This window comes from Catharus ustulatus, chromosome 4 (assembly GCF_009819885.2).
Source record: "Catharus ustulatus isolate bCatUst1 chromosome 4, bCatUst1.pri.v2, whole genome shotgun sequence".
Classification (NCBI taxonomy): Eukaryota; Metazoa; Chordata; class Aves; order Passeriformes; family Turdidae; genus Catharus; species Catharus ustulatus.
Window position 1 is genome coordinate 45,657,786 of NC_046224.1, and position 16,592 is coordinate 45,674,377.

Sequence of the window (16,592 nt, forward strand, 5' to 3'; positions counted from 1 at the left end):
ATATTATGGATTGTGAAGCATAAACTTTATAAAGTCTATAAAGCCTTTAAACTCTATAAATTCTTTACAAGAGGGTATGTACCACCTCTGGAATTAACTGACACAATGGAATTATAATATTGATGGCATACACAAGAGTGTATAAGGAATATTTTTCCAGGAAAATTTGCAGATTTTTTATTCAATATATTGGCCTGCGTACCCTGAAAACATGATCTGTCTAGCCCAGACAATTCAAAGAGAAGGAAAACATGACTTTAAAAGTAAAAAAATACATGTTTGGCAATAATTGAATTAATAATTTTGAATAATTTTTCACCACCAGCAATTGTGTGTCATTTTACTATACATAAACACATGCTACTTGAACCTATAAAACAAGAAATGCATTTTCAAGTGTACACAAAAATAGTTCCATTCTTACACCTTATGAGAAAGATTTAGAATGTTCCTTTTTGTTGCCAGCACCTTCCCATCAATTTTTAGGCTCTTATCTAAAAACTGAAGCAATTTTAAAAATAAAAACAAAGTTATTAAATTGACCAAAAAGACCTAAGTTTCAAATCTATCTTCAGCCTAGCTACACAGGAGCCAGGAGACCTAAACAACAAACAACAGCTTATTGACTTTTGCTATCAAATGCGTCTCAACACAAGACTCAAATACGCTTCTCAGTCTGAAAAAGAGGCACTTGAGGAGAAATACAGCAGAGATCGATAAAATCTTAAGTAGCCAAAAGTGTGCAGAGATTGATTTTCATTTTCTCTTCAAGTACAAGCACTGTGATGGATGAAACACAGCTGGTATGCTCCAGATTTAAAGAAGAGGGAAGAAAAGAGAGTTATTCACAAAATAAGTGAATCTGACAGGGCTTAAAATGGGCACTAAAAGTTTCAAGGGGTGTCAGAGAAGGCCTGTTCATGTTTGCAGAGGTTCAAGTTCATAGAGTAGAGCTACAATGAAGCTCACAAATGTCACTGAAAATACACCCATCTCTAGAAGTCCTTAAGCTGCAAATCATGGAAAACTGACACAGTATAGGCAATTTTCTTATGCTATTCTTACAGTCCTCCCCGAGGGTCTGCTTTTTTCCACTGTCAGAGGTATGACAATGAACTCATTAAGGCTTTTAATTCATACCATACCTGTCTAAGAGGTGACTTAGAGATGCTGAGATCTCTTAGTTCTTCTGGAGAACATCAAACCCAAAGCAGCAGGCAATAAAGTAGATTAAAGATCTCAAAAGAGCTTCCAACTATTTAGGTAGAAAGAAGACTAGGAATGTTCAGTAGCCCTAAATGAGAGCCCTCTGTGGACAGGCAGCTAGAACATCAGGGGGAAAAAGCAGCCTAAATCACAAGCTGTAAATTTTCAACATTCACTTCGACTATTTATCCACCCCCAATAACCAGAGTATTTTCCTTACCTTAAATAAATATTTTAATAAAAGCAGAAGAAGAATTAGTTGATCCATAGAGAAAGAAATGTTATAGTCCCAGTATCTCTAAAGGGCTTGTATCACCACCGCTTCAAAGCAAATTCCTGTCAGAATATTCCTAAGAAGGGAAAAAAAACCTACTACACACATTTATACTTCATATGGATTCAGAGTCAGCCAATGGTGCACCCGAGATGTGTGTCTTTACTCTGGCCCTGCCTCTGCCCAAGCCTCGTATCAAGTTTCCTGAGATCCTTTAATTTCAGTGAAGCGTGGAAGTGCCTGTTTTTCACTAGCCATTTTAAAAAAAACCCCTCAGGATAAAAAATTATATTTAGTTTCTATGTGATTACCAGATCAAAATTCATTGCAATCAGTGCTATCCCTTACTTATTTTCCTTCAGACTGGTTGTTTTCTGCAGTTCACCTTTCTAGCCAGAAGTTCTGTGGTCAGTGTACAAAATAAGCCTGAAAACACTTTACTGCAGAAGTGCTAAGCACAGCTGCAGAATCATTGGTATGTCTTATGACCTTACAGAAGCCCCACAAAAAGTCATCAGTATAAGCAGCTATAAATACAGAATAGACAAGAATTCATAGAGGACCACTCATCCATTTCCCAAAGGCTGCTGAACAAGAACTTGGCTCAGAAAAAATATAGTGGGTGACATTTATCTTTGGCCAGATCTGAACCAGCAATTTCAGAGTAGAACTTAGCTCAATATAATTCCTGTTCCCCTAACCTTTCCCCAAATAAATTTTTTAATAAAAAATTGGTTTTCCACCATGTTCTTTGAAATTAAATCAGTTTAATAAGCTGATAAAAAATTGTTTACCAATTATAAAATAAATAAAAATCACTGCCATGGTATATGTGTAACATAAAAAAAGCAACAATCATATATACTTTGTATTTTCTTAGGTGTTATCATCACATCATACTTCTGTCTTGAGATACTATCTTGTTTTTCAGTGGCTGCTCCTAATTTTTATTAAAACTTGTATCCCACTGAACTATGAATCGTGAAATAAGGAATAAAATTTTCAACTAAAGATTTATTTAGAACTTACAGTAAACAAGGCAGGTTTACTCTCACCAGAAAAATACCATTTTGCAGCTTTTATGCTATCCAGATTTAAAGGCACATGAAGTAAAACAAAAGCTGCCGCAGTGAAACCCCTGATCTCAAAACACTGAGTCAATCCCCCTGTCAGGGCAGCAGAGCACATGGGTGCAATCACCTGAATGCTATTTTAGATATCAATGACAAAAGTAAGCTACTGCCTATTCAGCTCTTTTTTTTTTCCAGAGGAATTTGTAATCGTCAGGCACAAAGGGAGACTTTATTAACAAAGTGATTTTCAAGACACCAGCAGGAGCCCTCTCTATGTTAACCCCAATAAATTAAGTGTGCATGGTACATTCCAGCTTAATCAAAAGAACACTCCCCAAAACATAAACACATTCCTTTTATTCAGCATTTCTAGTGATTAAGTTGTGACACCATTCACTACTGGTTTTCTCCAGAGTTTGACATCAGTACAAAAGCAGCTCTTCAAGCTCCCCCATACAAAACCTACTCATAAAACTAGAAACTACATGTATAAGACATTTTTTCAGACTATCTCCTTGAAGCAACATTCTCAGATCTCTGATCTTACTGAATCATTTACCAGTGATTCCAGTAGATACAGGACCACCTGATTAGTCTATATATAGTTATTTTTCCAAATAGGCAAAAATGACATTTCTTAAATGATCAGTATATGTCTGCCAAGGTGCAGTCAATGTATCTTAGTTGCCACAGTCTATTGTCCTTCAGCTCTGAATGTACCTTTCCTCCCTAAACTCTGGTGACCTGTTAATGGAGAGATAATTTTTTAAGTTTTCTTATTCTATAGGCAGCTTGCACGTTCCACTTGGCATTTAAAGAAAATTTAGACAAAATTTAGTACACAGTGTTATGCACAAACCATCTCCACCACAATCTTTTCTCAATAAAACCCTTTCTTTCTCTTGCTGAAGTCTACCCCTCAAAATATTTTTTCCTTACATGTTGTGAATGTTTTTGAAAATATATTCCAGAGAATAGTTGGGAGCTTGTAACTGTACAAACTTTCTGCTGAGGTTCTGGCCTTCATGCTTTGTCCTCTATGATGGTTACATTGCTATGGTCATGTGTGACTGCTCATTTATGTTTTGTCCCCTAGAACACACTCCTATGTTGGACATATACCATAAAGTATTACAGCAGCAGCAGTATCTCAGTGTAACTTCTGAAAAAGGTTTTGATGAGACAGAACTTGAAAAAATTAGATCAAGTCAATGTTTTCCATTGCCAGAGTATTCCTGAGTGGTATCTACATGTTTATTTGGCAATAAGCTTTTACACAAAGGTGAATCTCTGCAGTATATGAAAATTGGATTTGTCCTTTAAATTTTTGTTAAAGGCAAGATGGAAGAAAGATGTGATTAATTATACAACACTAATGAATGAGAATAAAATAATTATAAAAATTAATTACAGTTGCTGTAAGCTGAGTTTATCAGCAGGGCAGAAGTTGAAAAGAAAAAAAATTAGTCAAGAAAAATAGATTGTGAAAGAAGGGGGAAAAGGAACCACATCTGAAACAAAATTTGTCACTGCTGAAGCCCTGTGAACAACACAGTGACCATATGTAATCCCAGAGTGGGTTGCTGTAAATGCCTCTGCCTCTCAGTATATTACATGGCTTATAACTATGTTCAAATGCCAAACCTCTGGCCTGATCCTGCAATAAAGTTTCACCAATATACAGGTGCATGTATTTGGGAAGAGATATGTCTACAATGTGGAAATAAATCATGCAAATTAATTAAATTTTATTTTTTATTTTTAGTATACAGATTTGGCTAGTTAAAAAATGGAAATATTATCTGCCTGCACAGCTGTACTCAGACTTTATTAATGAAAACACACAGTAAGTGACCTATAGCTAATATTAAATGCTGTGCTTCAAATTCTAATTGTATTTTGGGGCTATAGTTGGTCTTAACAAATTACCTGGTAAAAAGGCAAAGGTATTATAGTAGTCTAAAATAAATAACATGTGAAAGACTTACCATTTTATAAAAGCGCATTCAGGTACAATTTAAGTGTAGAGACATTTTTATGTTAGTCCCTAAAATATGTGCATAGTTTTATGGCTAAGCCTTTAATTGTGTGAATTCTTTTCAGTCACAAGTAGGTGAACAGAACAGTGGAAATGCAGGAACAAAGGGCCACAGGAAGCAGTTACAAATGGGAGACATGACAAGGCAGGGTGGGACTGCAGCACAAAGCCTCCACTCCTCCGTGCACAGTTCCTTGCGTTTTCCAGTGACAGTGTAGGAGTTTCAGGAGCATGCCCTCCCAGCCTTCCTTTTAGAGGAGTAGAAATTATGCTAGCCTTTGTTTCAGAGAGGGTAGAAGGGAGGGAACTCTGTGGGTGTTAAAGTTCTTTTGGACAATAATAAACAGACTAATTAATTTTGGTATTTATCTAAGTAAGATTTAAGTTGGATCAGCTTTCCAAAGCAGCTCACAAGACGCTGTGAAGACAGAGTTACACAAAATTTGAGGATAGGGTTTGAGGCAGGAATGCAGAGTTGAAGAGACATGAGAAAGCCAAAACAGAACCATAAACTGTGTATGTGGTTACATGTAGGTTGCAGACAGAGGCAATGCGTGGAGCAGAACAGTCCTGCCACACTGCAGACTCATTGAAACCTTCTCTCTGGTGCAAGGGCAAGCTCACATTGTACAAAACACATCACATTCTGCCAGTGTCACCTTCCTGGGGGGTCAGAGGGTTGGGTGGGCTGTCCAGGAAATGGTTCATGGGTTTTAATAGAAGCTCACTTTCTGACAAGGCCAAAGCAGCCCAATATGAAGTTTAAATGTAAAATTAAAGGCACGACCTTAGAGCCACCCATCTCCACTGAAGATGTAAGATTTTGCTGTAGGCTTCAGGGAGAATCCTGACACACCTCCTACTAAATGTTTCATTTTAAAAAGCAAACTAAATGGGATAAAATACTTTAATATCACTTATCTTATTGCAGGTTGTCATAAAGTTCATTTTAAACATAACTTCTTTTGTAATTTCCAGGCTTTCCTAAGGTTTTGCATTAGCATTCATCTTAGTGGCAAATCTTTATAAATTGCACTGATTCATTATCACTCTGCCAAATAATATTTATGAAATTTTTTTCAATTACAAACACAGTTCTAAATCTTGGAAAAGCAAATGGCTTACATGACTTATAAAAGGCCACAGCTGTTCAATTAAAATATTTACTATTAAATTGAAAAGCATTTTATTTTGAGAGCTTCCTCTTTAACAAAAAATAAATTCATTAAGTAGATTTGGGCCAAACTCTCTTAATGCAAGTATGGGTTACCTACCTCTATCTAAAAAATCACAAATATGGTGGTTTTTTAAAAGTTTTCCTTTAATTTGCTGTAAGAGTACACCAATATTACATCTATGACTATGATTTAACTTCTATTTCTTGCCTGCAAGAAAAGTTTCTGTGCAAAAATTCCAACAGAAGTATCAGAGAATATTTTGGTTCTAGGCGCTGGTATATAATACAACTTGAAATATCTGCCTTAAAAATAATAAAAACATGCAGATGTTTTAAAAGTGTCACTTTATTTTGATCACTAGTTGATCATTATTTCTTTATCATGGTTAAATATTTTGCTGATATTTTGCAATGGATTGCTATTTCGTTTTTAAACCAAGTCACTATTTTTAATGATAGGTGAGTAGATGAGTTTTGTTAATAATGACAGATTTCTCTGTATAAACTACCTTTCTTTATAAGCCGTAAAACTGAATGTAGCAAACAAAGATTTGTCACATGAAATAAAATATAGCCTTGCATTTTAAGGCAGAATTAACTGCTTATGTTTCATTGTGATAACCCATGTGATAATCCAGCCTTTTCGTATTTAAATGATGACAGCTAGAAATCAAAACTGCCAGAAGATTTTCAAACTTTTAGACAAGAATTTCAATTCTTATGCAGTTAAAAGGAAAATTGATAAGGAAAATATTGCAATAATTTATAGAATTTTAATTCAGTGAGTTTATAAAGCAAAGTAATCTTCTAAAAACAAGCTTATACATGTATCCTTTATTTTTAAAAGCAGGTTTTGTAGTATGTTCAGTAAAATGTTCACCTTAATGTGCAGAATCATGGATATTTACAGCTTCATTGGGTGTGAATAACTCACCTACGTCCTTCAAAACATTTATTTTACCTGACTATTTTTACTGGACTCAACAAGTATGATTCAGTAATTCAGTCAATAGTCTAAATATATGTATTGAAAAAAATTTAAAAATATATTGAACACTAATCTTCAGACTGGAAAACAAAGACAAAAACCATTATGAATATTTAAAATGTGCAGTATTGTGAGGTTTTTAAATAAATATATATACATATAATCTTATTCTATATTACCAAACAGCCAATTTCTTTTCTGTGAAAAGTGAAAAAATGGATATAAAATGGAAATCTTCATAGCAGAAATGGCTTTCAAATATTTTAAGGCACAAGAGCTATAACTCTTTAGCCTTTACCTAGTCATGCTTCATATTTATAATATAATAAAAATTAAATACATGTCTAAGGTTTCAAGATATTATGGTTCTGCTATACACTAAGCAGATTTCCTAAAAGTACTTACAGATCATGGTTGTGTGTTTCTCAGTGACTTACAGGGTAAGCACAATCCAACGGCTGACAACGGCTCAATGGACAAAAAGACAGAATTTTGAGCAAGGTAAAAAAGTCTATTTTTAAAATAAGTTTTAAAATAAGTTAATTCAGTCATTTAAAAAATCAAAATATGCTTCTTTCTCATTTAAACATGGAACTGGTGATGGTTTTTAACAAGATGCCTCTAAGTAAATGAACCGCTGAGAAATGGTTTGAGAAATTCTTGAGTTTGATAGGTAACCATGATACAAAATTTTAAAACACTGGAAATATTAATCATATTAACTAGCTTTTTTCACCACCTCATCAGAAAGCCACAGAGTAGAAATAAATGATGGATAAACAACATCTTGTTCCAAAGGGTTTATGGTTTTCTTTCTATTCTTGCCAAAATTTTCAAAGACAATTCGAAGAACAACAAACAACATCTTTGCTAAATTCGGGAAAAGTTACATTATAATGCATAACTGATGCCTTTTTTATTTCCCTGCAGAATACGGTACCCATCCATGACCAAAAAACTGTGTCTGGTGAAAGCTAAGTCATGTCCACAGTAATGTTCAGTTCCACTGGCATGAGCAGTCTATAGGCTCTTGAATGACATACATAATTTCAGTGCCATTTCCTGAGCAGCGCAAGGGCACGGTCAGGACTCGTGTTCCAATTTCTCGACAACATTTACAGAATCTTAGATGGCTATCAATATTGACATTGAAAATTGTTGCAGACGGGCATTTTCCATCACAAGAAGCCACATTTACCTATGAATAAAATAAAAGAAAATAAGAATAAAGATATCTCAAATTTTATTATAAAAATATTACATTTCAAAATTCTTTGTGATTAAAACCCATTTTTACATTTGAAAAGGACTCTGCTCTTATCTTCTGAAATTCATACCTTCTAAGTTTAGCCATATATAAAATATTTTTTAAAATAAACTTTTCTTTATTGTTTAATCATGTGTTTTGTTTCAACCTTGGGTTGCGGATACCAAAATTGAATCCCCATTTACAAATTATTAACTTTGGAATAGCACAGCTGAATCCATGTCCTTTTTATGTTCACTGATAGAAAATTAAATTCTTCTAGGAAAAATGAAGGGAAGTTTATCTTTCTTCTTTAAAGAGGAAAAGCATATCAGTGCAAAAGCTTTTCCCTTTCTTATTTTTACTGTTTGTGATTGAGGGCTGTGTTATCCCTCAAAGAAATATATCCAAAAAGTAGATGCAGTAATAAACCAGCTAGGGCATATACTACCTAGAAAGTTATTTGTGCTCTTGGTTTCAACAGAGAAAAGCTTTCCCTATTACATTATGTGAAGAATTTTCTTAGCTGATATGAGACCAAAAAAATTCTACTTTTTAATTTAATTTAAGCAGTGTTGAAATGCTGTGAAATCAAGCATGGCTATACTAGGTCTAGCTCTCTTTGTGACAGACTTAAATCTGATTTCTTCTGCAGGTGGGGCATATAAAAGATGCTTTGAGCTGCTCCCCTTCAAGCCTCTGATGAAATGTGCCATACCCATACAAATGAGACAAAAAGATTACTCTTATAACTTTGAAATTTCCTGAGATTTGACAGGAGTAAAAAAAGACTTTGTCCTAAACACCATTAATCTCAGTTATTCATTAATTAAATGTAACCATGCTCAGCCCTACCCAAAGGCTGACAGCATTAATCTGGCCAAGAACACATATGTAGTTCCCAGCCAGTCACAGCAGATGCTACCATTCCATGGGCCAAAATCACATGATGGAAAAAGAGTGCCAGTGGAGGAGCTGGAGAAGAAAGGAAGGGGAGTTTAGGGTATGAGGACATGAAAATCTGGATGTACTTCTGTGAAGGATGTGTGGGCACCAAAGAATTTGGGAACAAGGAGATACTGGGAAAAGGGGACTCTAATACAGAGATGGTGGTAGGTCTTTTGGAAGGTAGATAGCGAGGGAAGAAAAGCTAAAGAGTTTACAACAGAAAGGTGACAAGGAAGGCTTCATTGGTTGCGCTCTTCAAGACATGACCTGGCCAACATTCTTACTGTTCCTCTCTGAGTGTTTTAGTTCTGCAGCCATGTAGAGGGACCACAGTTGAACAGAGCCCTCTCTTGTACTGCAGCACTGATTCATGAAAGACACTAGAATGGATTTGTTTCCACTACCTATCCATTTGCCTAAATGCCTTAGCTCTTAGCCTTTTTGTCTGCATGAAAGCAGAGATCAGAGCTGGATGAAAGAGCAAGGATCTTTTCACTTGGCTTAAAAAACCAATGAGGTTTGACTAAATCTTTCATTTTAATATTCTTTATTTAGTCAATACCATGCTTTATTTTGTTGTATTGGTGTCTCTTACCCTAGGTTGTTTAAGTAACTCTGAAGGGATCCGGACTTAACTATGGCAAACTACTCTAATTTCGTCTGTATATGTATACTCCCTCAATCATTCTAAAACTAAATAAAAATGCCATGCACTTCTGCAATTAAAATTTGAACATGTCATTATTGACCTTCGATCAGGATGGCTATTAACATGTGATGACATTTTGCCTCTTCCCTAATGACTCCATAGGTACTCCAACAGAATCTTGCCAGAGGGCTTTTGGAAGCCTTGAGATACTTTGCCAATTGTTTCCTTTTCAAGTGCTACATGAGAAGCATATTTGCTGCTCAGAAATTTCCGGGGGGGTACACCAAAGATGAGAAATAAGATGTCTTAAGCAGACCCATAAATAAATGGGATCATGAATTTATGATATGGAAACCCATGCTATGTGAGGGAGAAGACAGAGAGCATAAAGGTCTTCGAAGAGGAATGCAGCAGTGTTCCATCACATTTTAAGTTGAAACATTTCTGCTCCTCTTTTAGAGCAGGATATTATTTTACGCCGAAGAATGCAGTGCCTTCATTAGTTACTTATCGTTGGTATTTTTCATTGGAAGCCAGATGTTTCTCCAGGTAGGAAGGCTCAGTCTTTCAGTAGTAGAAATAGCTAGTTTTATCCCATGGTAAACTCCAGAAATGTAGGATAACATTCCTAGAGTAAAGGGTTCTGGTTTTGAGAAGAAAGAAGCATTTTTTTGTTGCTTCTTGCTAGCTGTAACTAACATTTTAATGCTTGGCTTGGCATGAAATAGGTCCGGCATTGAAATTCTGTGCTTACCGGGCTTTGACTTATACAATCATTTTTTCTTATGGTTGTCCTGATTGTCATTTTCTGGCAAATCCTTTCTTCCTTTTTGCCTGATAAAATACAAAAAACACATACTGAGTCAATCCATCTTCTGGAATGTATTTGCTCTTTAAAAAGTAAAAATATTAGCATAATTTAAGTAGTTAGACTTCATTCACATTAATGTACACACAGAAACTATTGTTTCCATAATTTTATTTTTAAATCTAATATATTGATATATAGTTCCTGTGCAGTATTACCTGTTTTTAGGTGGCATGTATGAGCATCAAATGCTCCAAATAAGGTATACAAATTTTTAAAATATTAAACTATGAATATGTTTTTCAATTGCATATATAGAAAGAAAAATATAAGCAATTAGAAAAAAAGATGTATTGAGCAATTTTGAACAGCATTAGAATTCATTCTATTTTATTAGGAATGTTTTATGTAAGCAGGATTTTTATCCTGCCTTTTACAAAATTCTCAGAACTTAACATTTGCGAAGGTAAAGGTGTTAATGTGATTACAATCTTCATACTATTTTGCATTATTAAAAACTAGATATAGTTATATTATTTTCATATATTTTTGACAAGTATTTCCTTCAAGGAAGCCTTGAAAGAGACAAAGACATTTATTTGCTAAATATTTTGCACTTTTCATCACCAGATCTGAAGCATGTAGCATATGCAGTCTGCTTTACCGTGAAAAGCCATTTTTAAACATAGTATAAGTCATAATACTGAAACAATTAAATGTGTAATTTTTCAGGCTTCACTCTGTATCAGACCATTATTACTACCTGTGTAACCGGAGTTATTTAGATCTCCTGCTTCACTACCCATCAAAGTAATCTGTTAGTTTTGCTGTGTAACCATTCTGGGCATACAGCATATAAAATAACAAGCACTATTCAGTAGTTTCTTGACCTTATTTCAAGGTTGTGTATACAGAAAAACAACTCTTCTGTTCCCCAGAAACTTGAGAGCATTTTTATAAGATAAATCTCTGAGTAACCAAGATATTCTGCAACCACAATTCCATTAAATACTGAAAAATTAGGTTGGCTGCAGAGTATGGCTAGATTTTAACCTGTGCATTGAAGAATCAAACAAAATTCTGTTACTGAATTAGCAGATCCCTGTATGAGCAAAATTGTTGGACTATAACATATGACTTTTCCTTCCTCAGAAGCACTTTAAAAATTTCTGTGATGTTTCAGTCTCAAAGTGTTTGCCAGCTTGAGTATGTGTAGGCATTACAATCTTTGTACTGCTACAAGTCATATAGGGGTATATATCTAACATTTCAGCATATGCTGATGTCTTATGAAAGCTCTGCTGTTACACTTTTCTCTCTCCAATCTTGAACTGTAAATGAGGTCTGCATTTTAGTATAAGATGTGTATTATTTACTCCTTATTTGAGGAAGGAGTTCCTATGACACCTATTCTAAAAAGCAAAGAATTTTAAGTGTACTGCAACAGTTCTGTAACATTCAGTAATTTCTGGTATAAAATGTGTATATTGCCATGGGGTTGTAGTTGTATGTGTCATGTCCCTCTCCCCACCCCTGCTCTCACTATTTTTGTAACTGTGTAAAACTTATTATTTGTGACAAAGAAATACAGCATAAACCCAAATCATCCATAGCAAAGGTGAGACCAGACAGTAACACACACTCTTGCTGTATTTTAAGGCAAAAATATTTCCATCATTAAATTTAGAGACCTGGGTTCAGATTTAGAATCTCTTGGTAACAGTATTCACAATTATGCTTTTTTTAAAGTAACATTTCTTATTAAAACTACCCTGTACAGTAAGTTTATGTGATAAAACCAATTTCAACAATGAGTAGCTGGAATAACCATCAACAGCATATACCAGAAATGGATGAACCTAATTCTGACAGGTGCTGAGCAGTGAATCTTAACCAGGCTTTAGAAAACCACTAATTTGGGAAGCCAGCAGAGGATCAGCATCTCTCAGTATCAGGCCCAGAACCATTAACTGCATGGTAACAACCAGTGATGATGACAGCTATGACACATATATCAAGCAGTGCTTATATTATTTTCAAACAAACAAAAAAAAAAGAAAATACATTATTAAAAATAATACCTGGTTCACAATTACTACTACCAGTGGGCACTACTGGACTAATGGCAAAGGGTAATAGACCCAATCCAGAACCTGGCAGAATCATTAGGAATAGAAGATTCTCATGAAATAAAAACATTTCTGTATAAATGACACTTCATTAATTCTTACACTGCCAACGGCAATTTTACTTTTAGCAAAAGATTATCAGCTTTCCTGTTAGTCTTCTACAATTTAGAAACTCTGCAGCTGCTTCAAGTCTCACTAAAGATGGCCTATACTTTATTACCCTCCTGGTTAACACAAAACTGGAATGCTTACTTTTAAACCAAACTTTTGGAATTAGTCTGTCTATGGCAAGGTAAGAATTAAATATATGCACTCACTTTGCATGCATTAAATCAAGCTCTTTCAGAAAAGTTATTTGTTCCCATTAAAATCCCAATGTGTTGCAAGCTCTATTTATAAGTACTCAACTGTTTCACCACAGGGCACATGCTTTTAGTTAAAAATAAAATAAAAATAAAATAGCATATAATTGTATAAATGATATCTGGGGGTTTTAGCAGCCACCTCAGCAAGTATTTCTGAAGTATAACAATGCCTTTCCTGAGGCCATAGAATATGGTCAAAATTATAAATCTTCCTGGTCAACAGAGAACCAGCAGTCAATAATTTTTAAGACTAATTTTCTGAATAATGCCAACCTTTTTTTTGTTTTGTTTTGTTTGGTGGGGGAGGAAGATTTTTTCCCTCCCACAGTTTATTGATTCTCAATTTAAAAAAAAATATTCTTTTGTATTAAAATACCTTTTGTCCCCCCACGTTTTGGTTACAATGGAACAACAAAATTTGCAGTTTCCTTTCTAAGACTCACATAGCTTGGAAACTTGGTATTGTTCTGTATTTTATAAATATCACTACTTCCCCTTATTTCTCCAAATTATATTCAATAGTTTTATATAATAACTGTGCAATATATGGTTACAAATTTGCAACCTGCTATTCAATAATATTAAGTGAAGGTTTGTATACAAAAATTCCAAAGACTAATTTGCTTTTACTCTAACATTGAACACAAACAAGGCCAAAAAAGAGGGGTTAAGATCTTCTGTAATGTTGAACATATCCTTGCTCACACAAACACAATTAGTTTTACAAAACAGTGTTTTATATATATACATATATATATATTTATGTACACACACATAATTATATATGTAGATAATAAAAATTATCTAGTCAAAACTGCGGAGAAGACCAGTTTGTTCTCAATCTGTTTTTGAAATTGCATAATATGGGAAACCTTTATGTCAGCTTGAGTCACATTTAATTATAGTTTAAAGTTTCACATAGAACATGTGAATGTATTACCAGATATTAAAAGGCTGAATTTATATAAGCATTGCTATCATCAGTATTACTCTAATTTTTCCTTAATTGGGATTCAAGAAAAAACATTCCAGTATTTTGGAATTTAGAAAATACTTATTAGGGATACAGAATAAATTGTTAAGTTTGAAGATGTATTGCAAAATGTCATTGAATCAGGAATCACTTTTAAGAGGAAAGATTCTTGTCTTTTAAGGTGCAGATCATATAGGCGCTATTTGAGAGCCAATTAATGATAATGTTTTAATTATTTTAATTGAGGCAGTTTTAGTCATCCATGGATAATATTTGGAGAGATTTGGTTATACTCCAGAACAATAATGTTAAAAATCACCAAGTCAGCAGTCAAATTAAGCAAGATCTTTTAATAAGAGTAGTTAGGTAACTACAATAATTTTATGTGATTTGTAGGGGGAACTGCATGCTTTTTCCCTCTTTATGTCCCAGCAACTGAGGTTAAAAAATAAGCCCTCCAAAACCAAAGCCAAACTAGCACATATTGCAGCCTTCATCACTTACAGGTCTTGCAGCAGCCATCATTATACGTCTGCACAATTCCTCCATTCTAGGAAAATAAAAGAAGAGTATAGCAAAAAAGTCTGGGCCCAATGTAAAGGGAATTGTATCTCAAGACATTCCACATTTTAAAGATGTCAAATTAATAAAAAGTAATGCCAATGAAATCAACAGAATTTCAAAGATATGTATCAGCTGAAGGTTTGTTTCACAAATTCTCTACAGCCTTTGAAACTGAAAATGAACACATCTCTGCTGAGAAGTTCAGTTGTGTTCAGTTGACATCCGATCTAGTTTCCTTTGAAGAAGTCACTGAGTTTCTATAAGCATGATTTTTGTATAATCTACTACCATCTATTTCCCCAAGATGGAGATTTATTAGTATAGTTTCAAACTGTCCAGATCTGTATATCAAGCAGACTATAAAATATAAAGCTGAGGATAACAACAGAAAAAAGACAGAAATTTTTCAGCTTCTATGTTTTCACACGAGCATATATTTTTTCCATTGAATAAGTAGTTCAAGAACTCTTAAAAGAGCACTTAAACTCAGATATTCCTGAATTAACCTGAACTGCCTTTGAGAAAAGCTTTCTTCTCAGCTGCTGGGTCAAGCCTACCTCAATGTCTCTCAAAAACAGGTCAGACTGAAAGTTAATTCAGAAAGTTAATTTTAGGGCTCCATTCTTTAAAATCTTAACCTAATCGATGGTGTCAGAATGGTTACAAAGAAGAAATTCAAGCATTAACTGAGAGTACAGACATTATTTTTAAATAGAATACCTTCTTCAGGACTGGAAGAAATAGGAACTTTTTTAAAAAAATGGAAGGGATGAGTAGGACTGGTGCTACATGTATAATCTGTAGTCAAGGTCGCAATGGTACTTATCCTTTCTACATATATATTTATTATTATTTATAACTCATATTAAATATAGGATGCACTGCAAGTGAAAAATTGTACAAGTATTATAAAGTTAGAGAAATATTAAATTAGAAATTAAACTGTAAACAATATGCAATCTTTGTGAAGGATACATGTTCTTCAAATAAGTTTATATGGATATGCAAGCTTTATATTTTTAAATATATGATGTTGATAGATACCCTGGATATTTTTTGTTATGTTACACATATTTTAGTTTAAGCGATGATAAAATTTATATATACTGCCATCTCGCTAATCTTTGCACAGCTTAAGGAATTTTTAATATAGCTGACTTTTATATGGAGTATTTTTGATTTCTTGATTGGAATTATTTATTGTGGGTGTATTATGAACTTGGCAAAGTATTATTCCAAACTAAAGTAAGACAGTGATTAGCACTTCCTGTAGCGGTATGTCAAGCATGATTCCTATTCCACAATATTCTAAAAGCAGTCATCAACAAAACACAATCCAAGCTTTTACACTCCTCACAGATTCTTTGTCAGTCTGAAGGAAAACAGGAGTATAGGAAATGACTGCACATTGCTCATTTACATGTTTTTACTTACCACTTTTTTAATTTAAAGAAAGTGCCTGAAGTTTGCATGCTTTGTGGAGTGTAAGTCAAACTCCAGAGTAATTATTGTCACTTACCTTACCCAAAGTACAAACCTTTGTACAATCAGTGTCATTAAATGGGGGGCAGACAACACTTGAGCCCAGTACAATAGCCCCTGCAGCAGTTTTTACACACTTGTAGTTGGTACAGTTGGAGGACCAGGTGCTTCCTTCCTAAATATATAAAACAAAGCCATTGTTAGGAAAGCCAAAACACTTCAGCTTTATCTCCAATCTGAAATGTCCATAGAAGTAGTGCTCTCATGCTGTAGCATCTACTGCAGTGGAAAGCCTGCTGCAGACCACCCATAGGTGGCAAAAGGGAAAGGTCATCCTCTAAGTACCAGAGGCTACTCCTCTCTGGAGCCATAGCTCTACTCTCCAGCATGCTGCTGAGCATGGGCATCCTACTGCAGAATGAAAGGACTCTGTGCCAGTTCAATAGTTTCTTTTGCTCTGAAATCGATTGGAAGTATGAACCAAGTCATGGCCACATCTAAATTTTTGTGTATGTGGATGCTGGAACACACCACCATGCTCCTGAACTCCAGAGTCTCAATTTGCATTTTTCCTTTCTGTAGTAAACAGCATGAAGAGAAGAGTGGCCCTGAGAAGAGGGGGACATAGGTCCTGATGTAGGCTCAGAAGCTCTAAACACATCTAAATCACAA

The 16,592-nt window shown here is 34.5% G+C and overlaps 2 protein-coding genes across 2 annotated transcripts in view; both read right to left on the minus strand.

Annotated features, from left to right (window-relative positions):
- The window catches only part of PTPRQ (protein tyrosine phosphatase receptor type Q), a 124,999-nt gene extending 123,525 nt beyond the window's left edge, over positions 1-1,474 (minus strand). Inside the window, exon 1 of the mRNA XM_042779219.1 lies at positions 1,427-1,474. Coding sequence (XP_042635153.1) covers positions 1,427-1,474 — 48 coding nt within the window. The remainder of the gene's footprint in view (positions 1-1,426) is intronic.
- Positions 1,475-7,332: 5,858 nt separating this feature from the next.
- OTOGL (otogelin like) overlaps positions 7,333-16,592 on the minus strand; it is a 93,206-nt gene continuing 83,946 nt past the window's right edge. The window contains exons 55-58 of the mRNA XM_033058455.1: positions 15,976-16,095; positions 14,379-14,424; positions 10,354-10,433; positions 7,333-7,954 (exon numbers count right to left, since the gene is read on the minus strand). Coding sequence (XP_032914346.1) covers positions 7,754-7,954; positions 10,354-10,433; positions 14,379-14,424; positions 15,976-16,095 — 447 coding nt within the window. The 3' untranslated portion in view covers positions 7,333-7,753. The remainder of the gene's footprint in view (positions 7,955-10,353; positions 10,434-14,378; positions 14,425-15,975; positions 16,096-16,592) is intronic.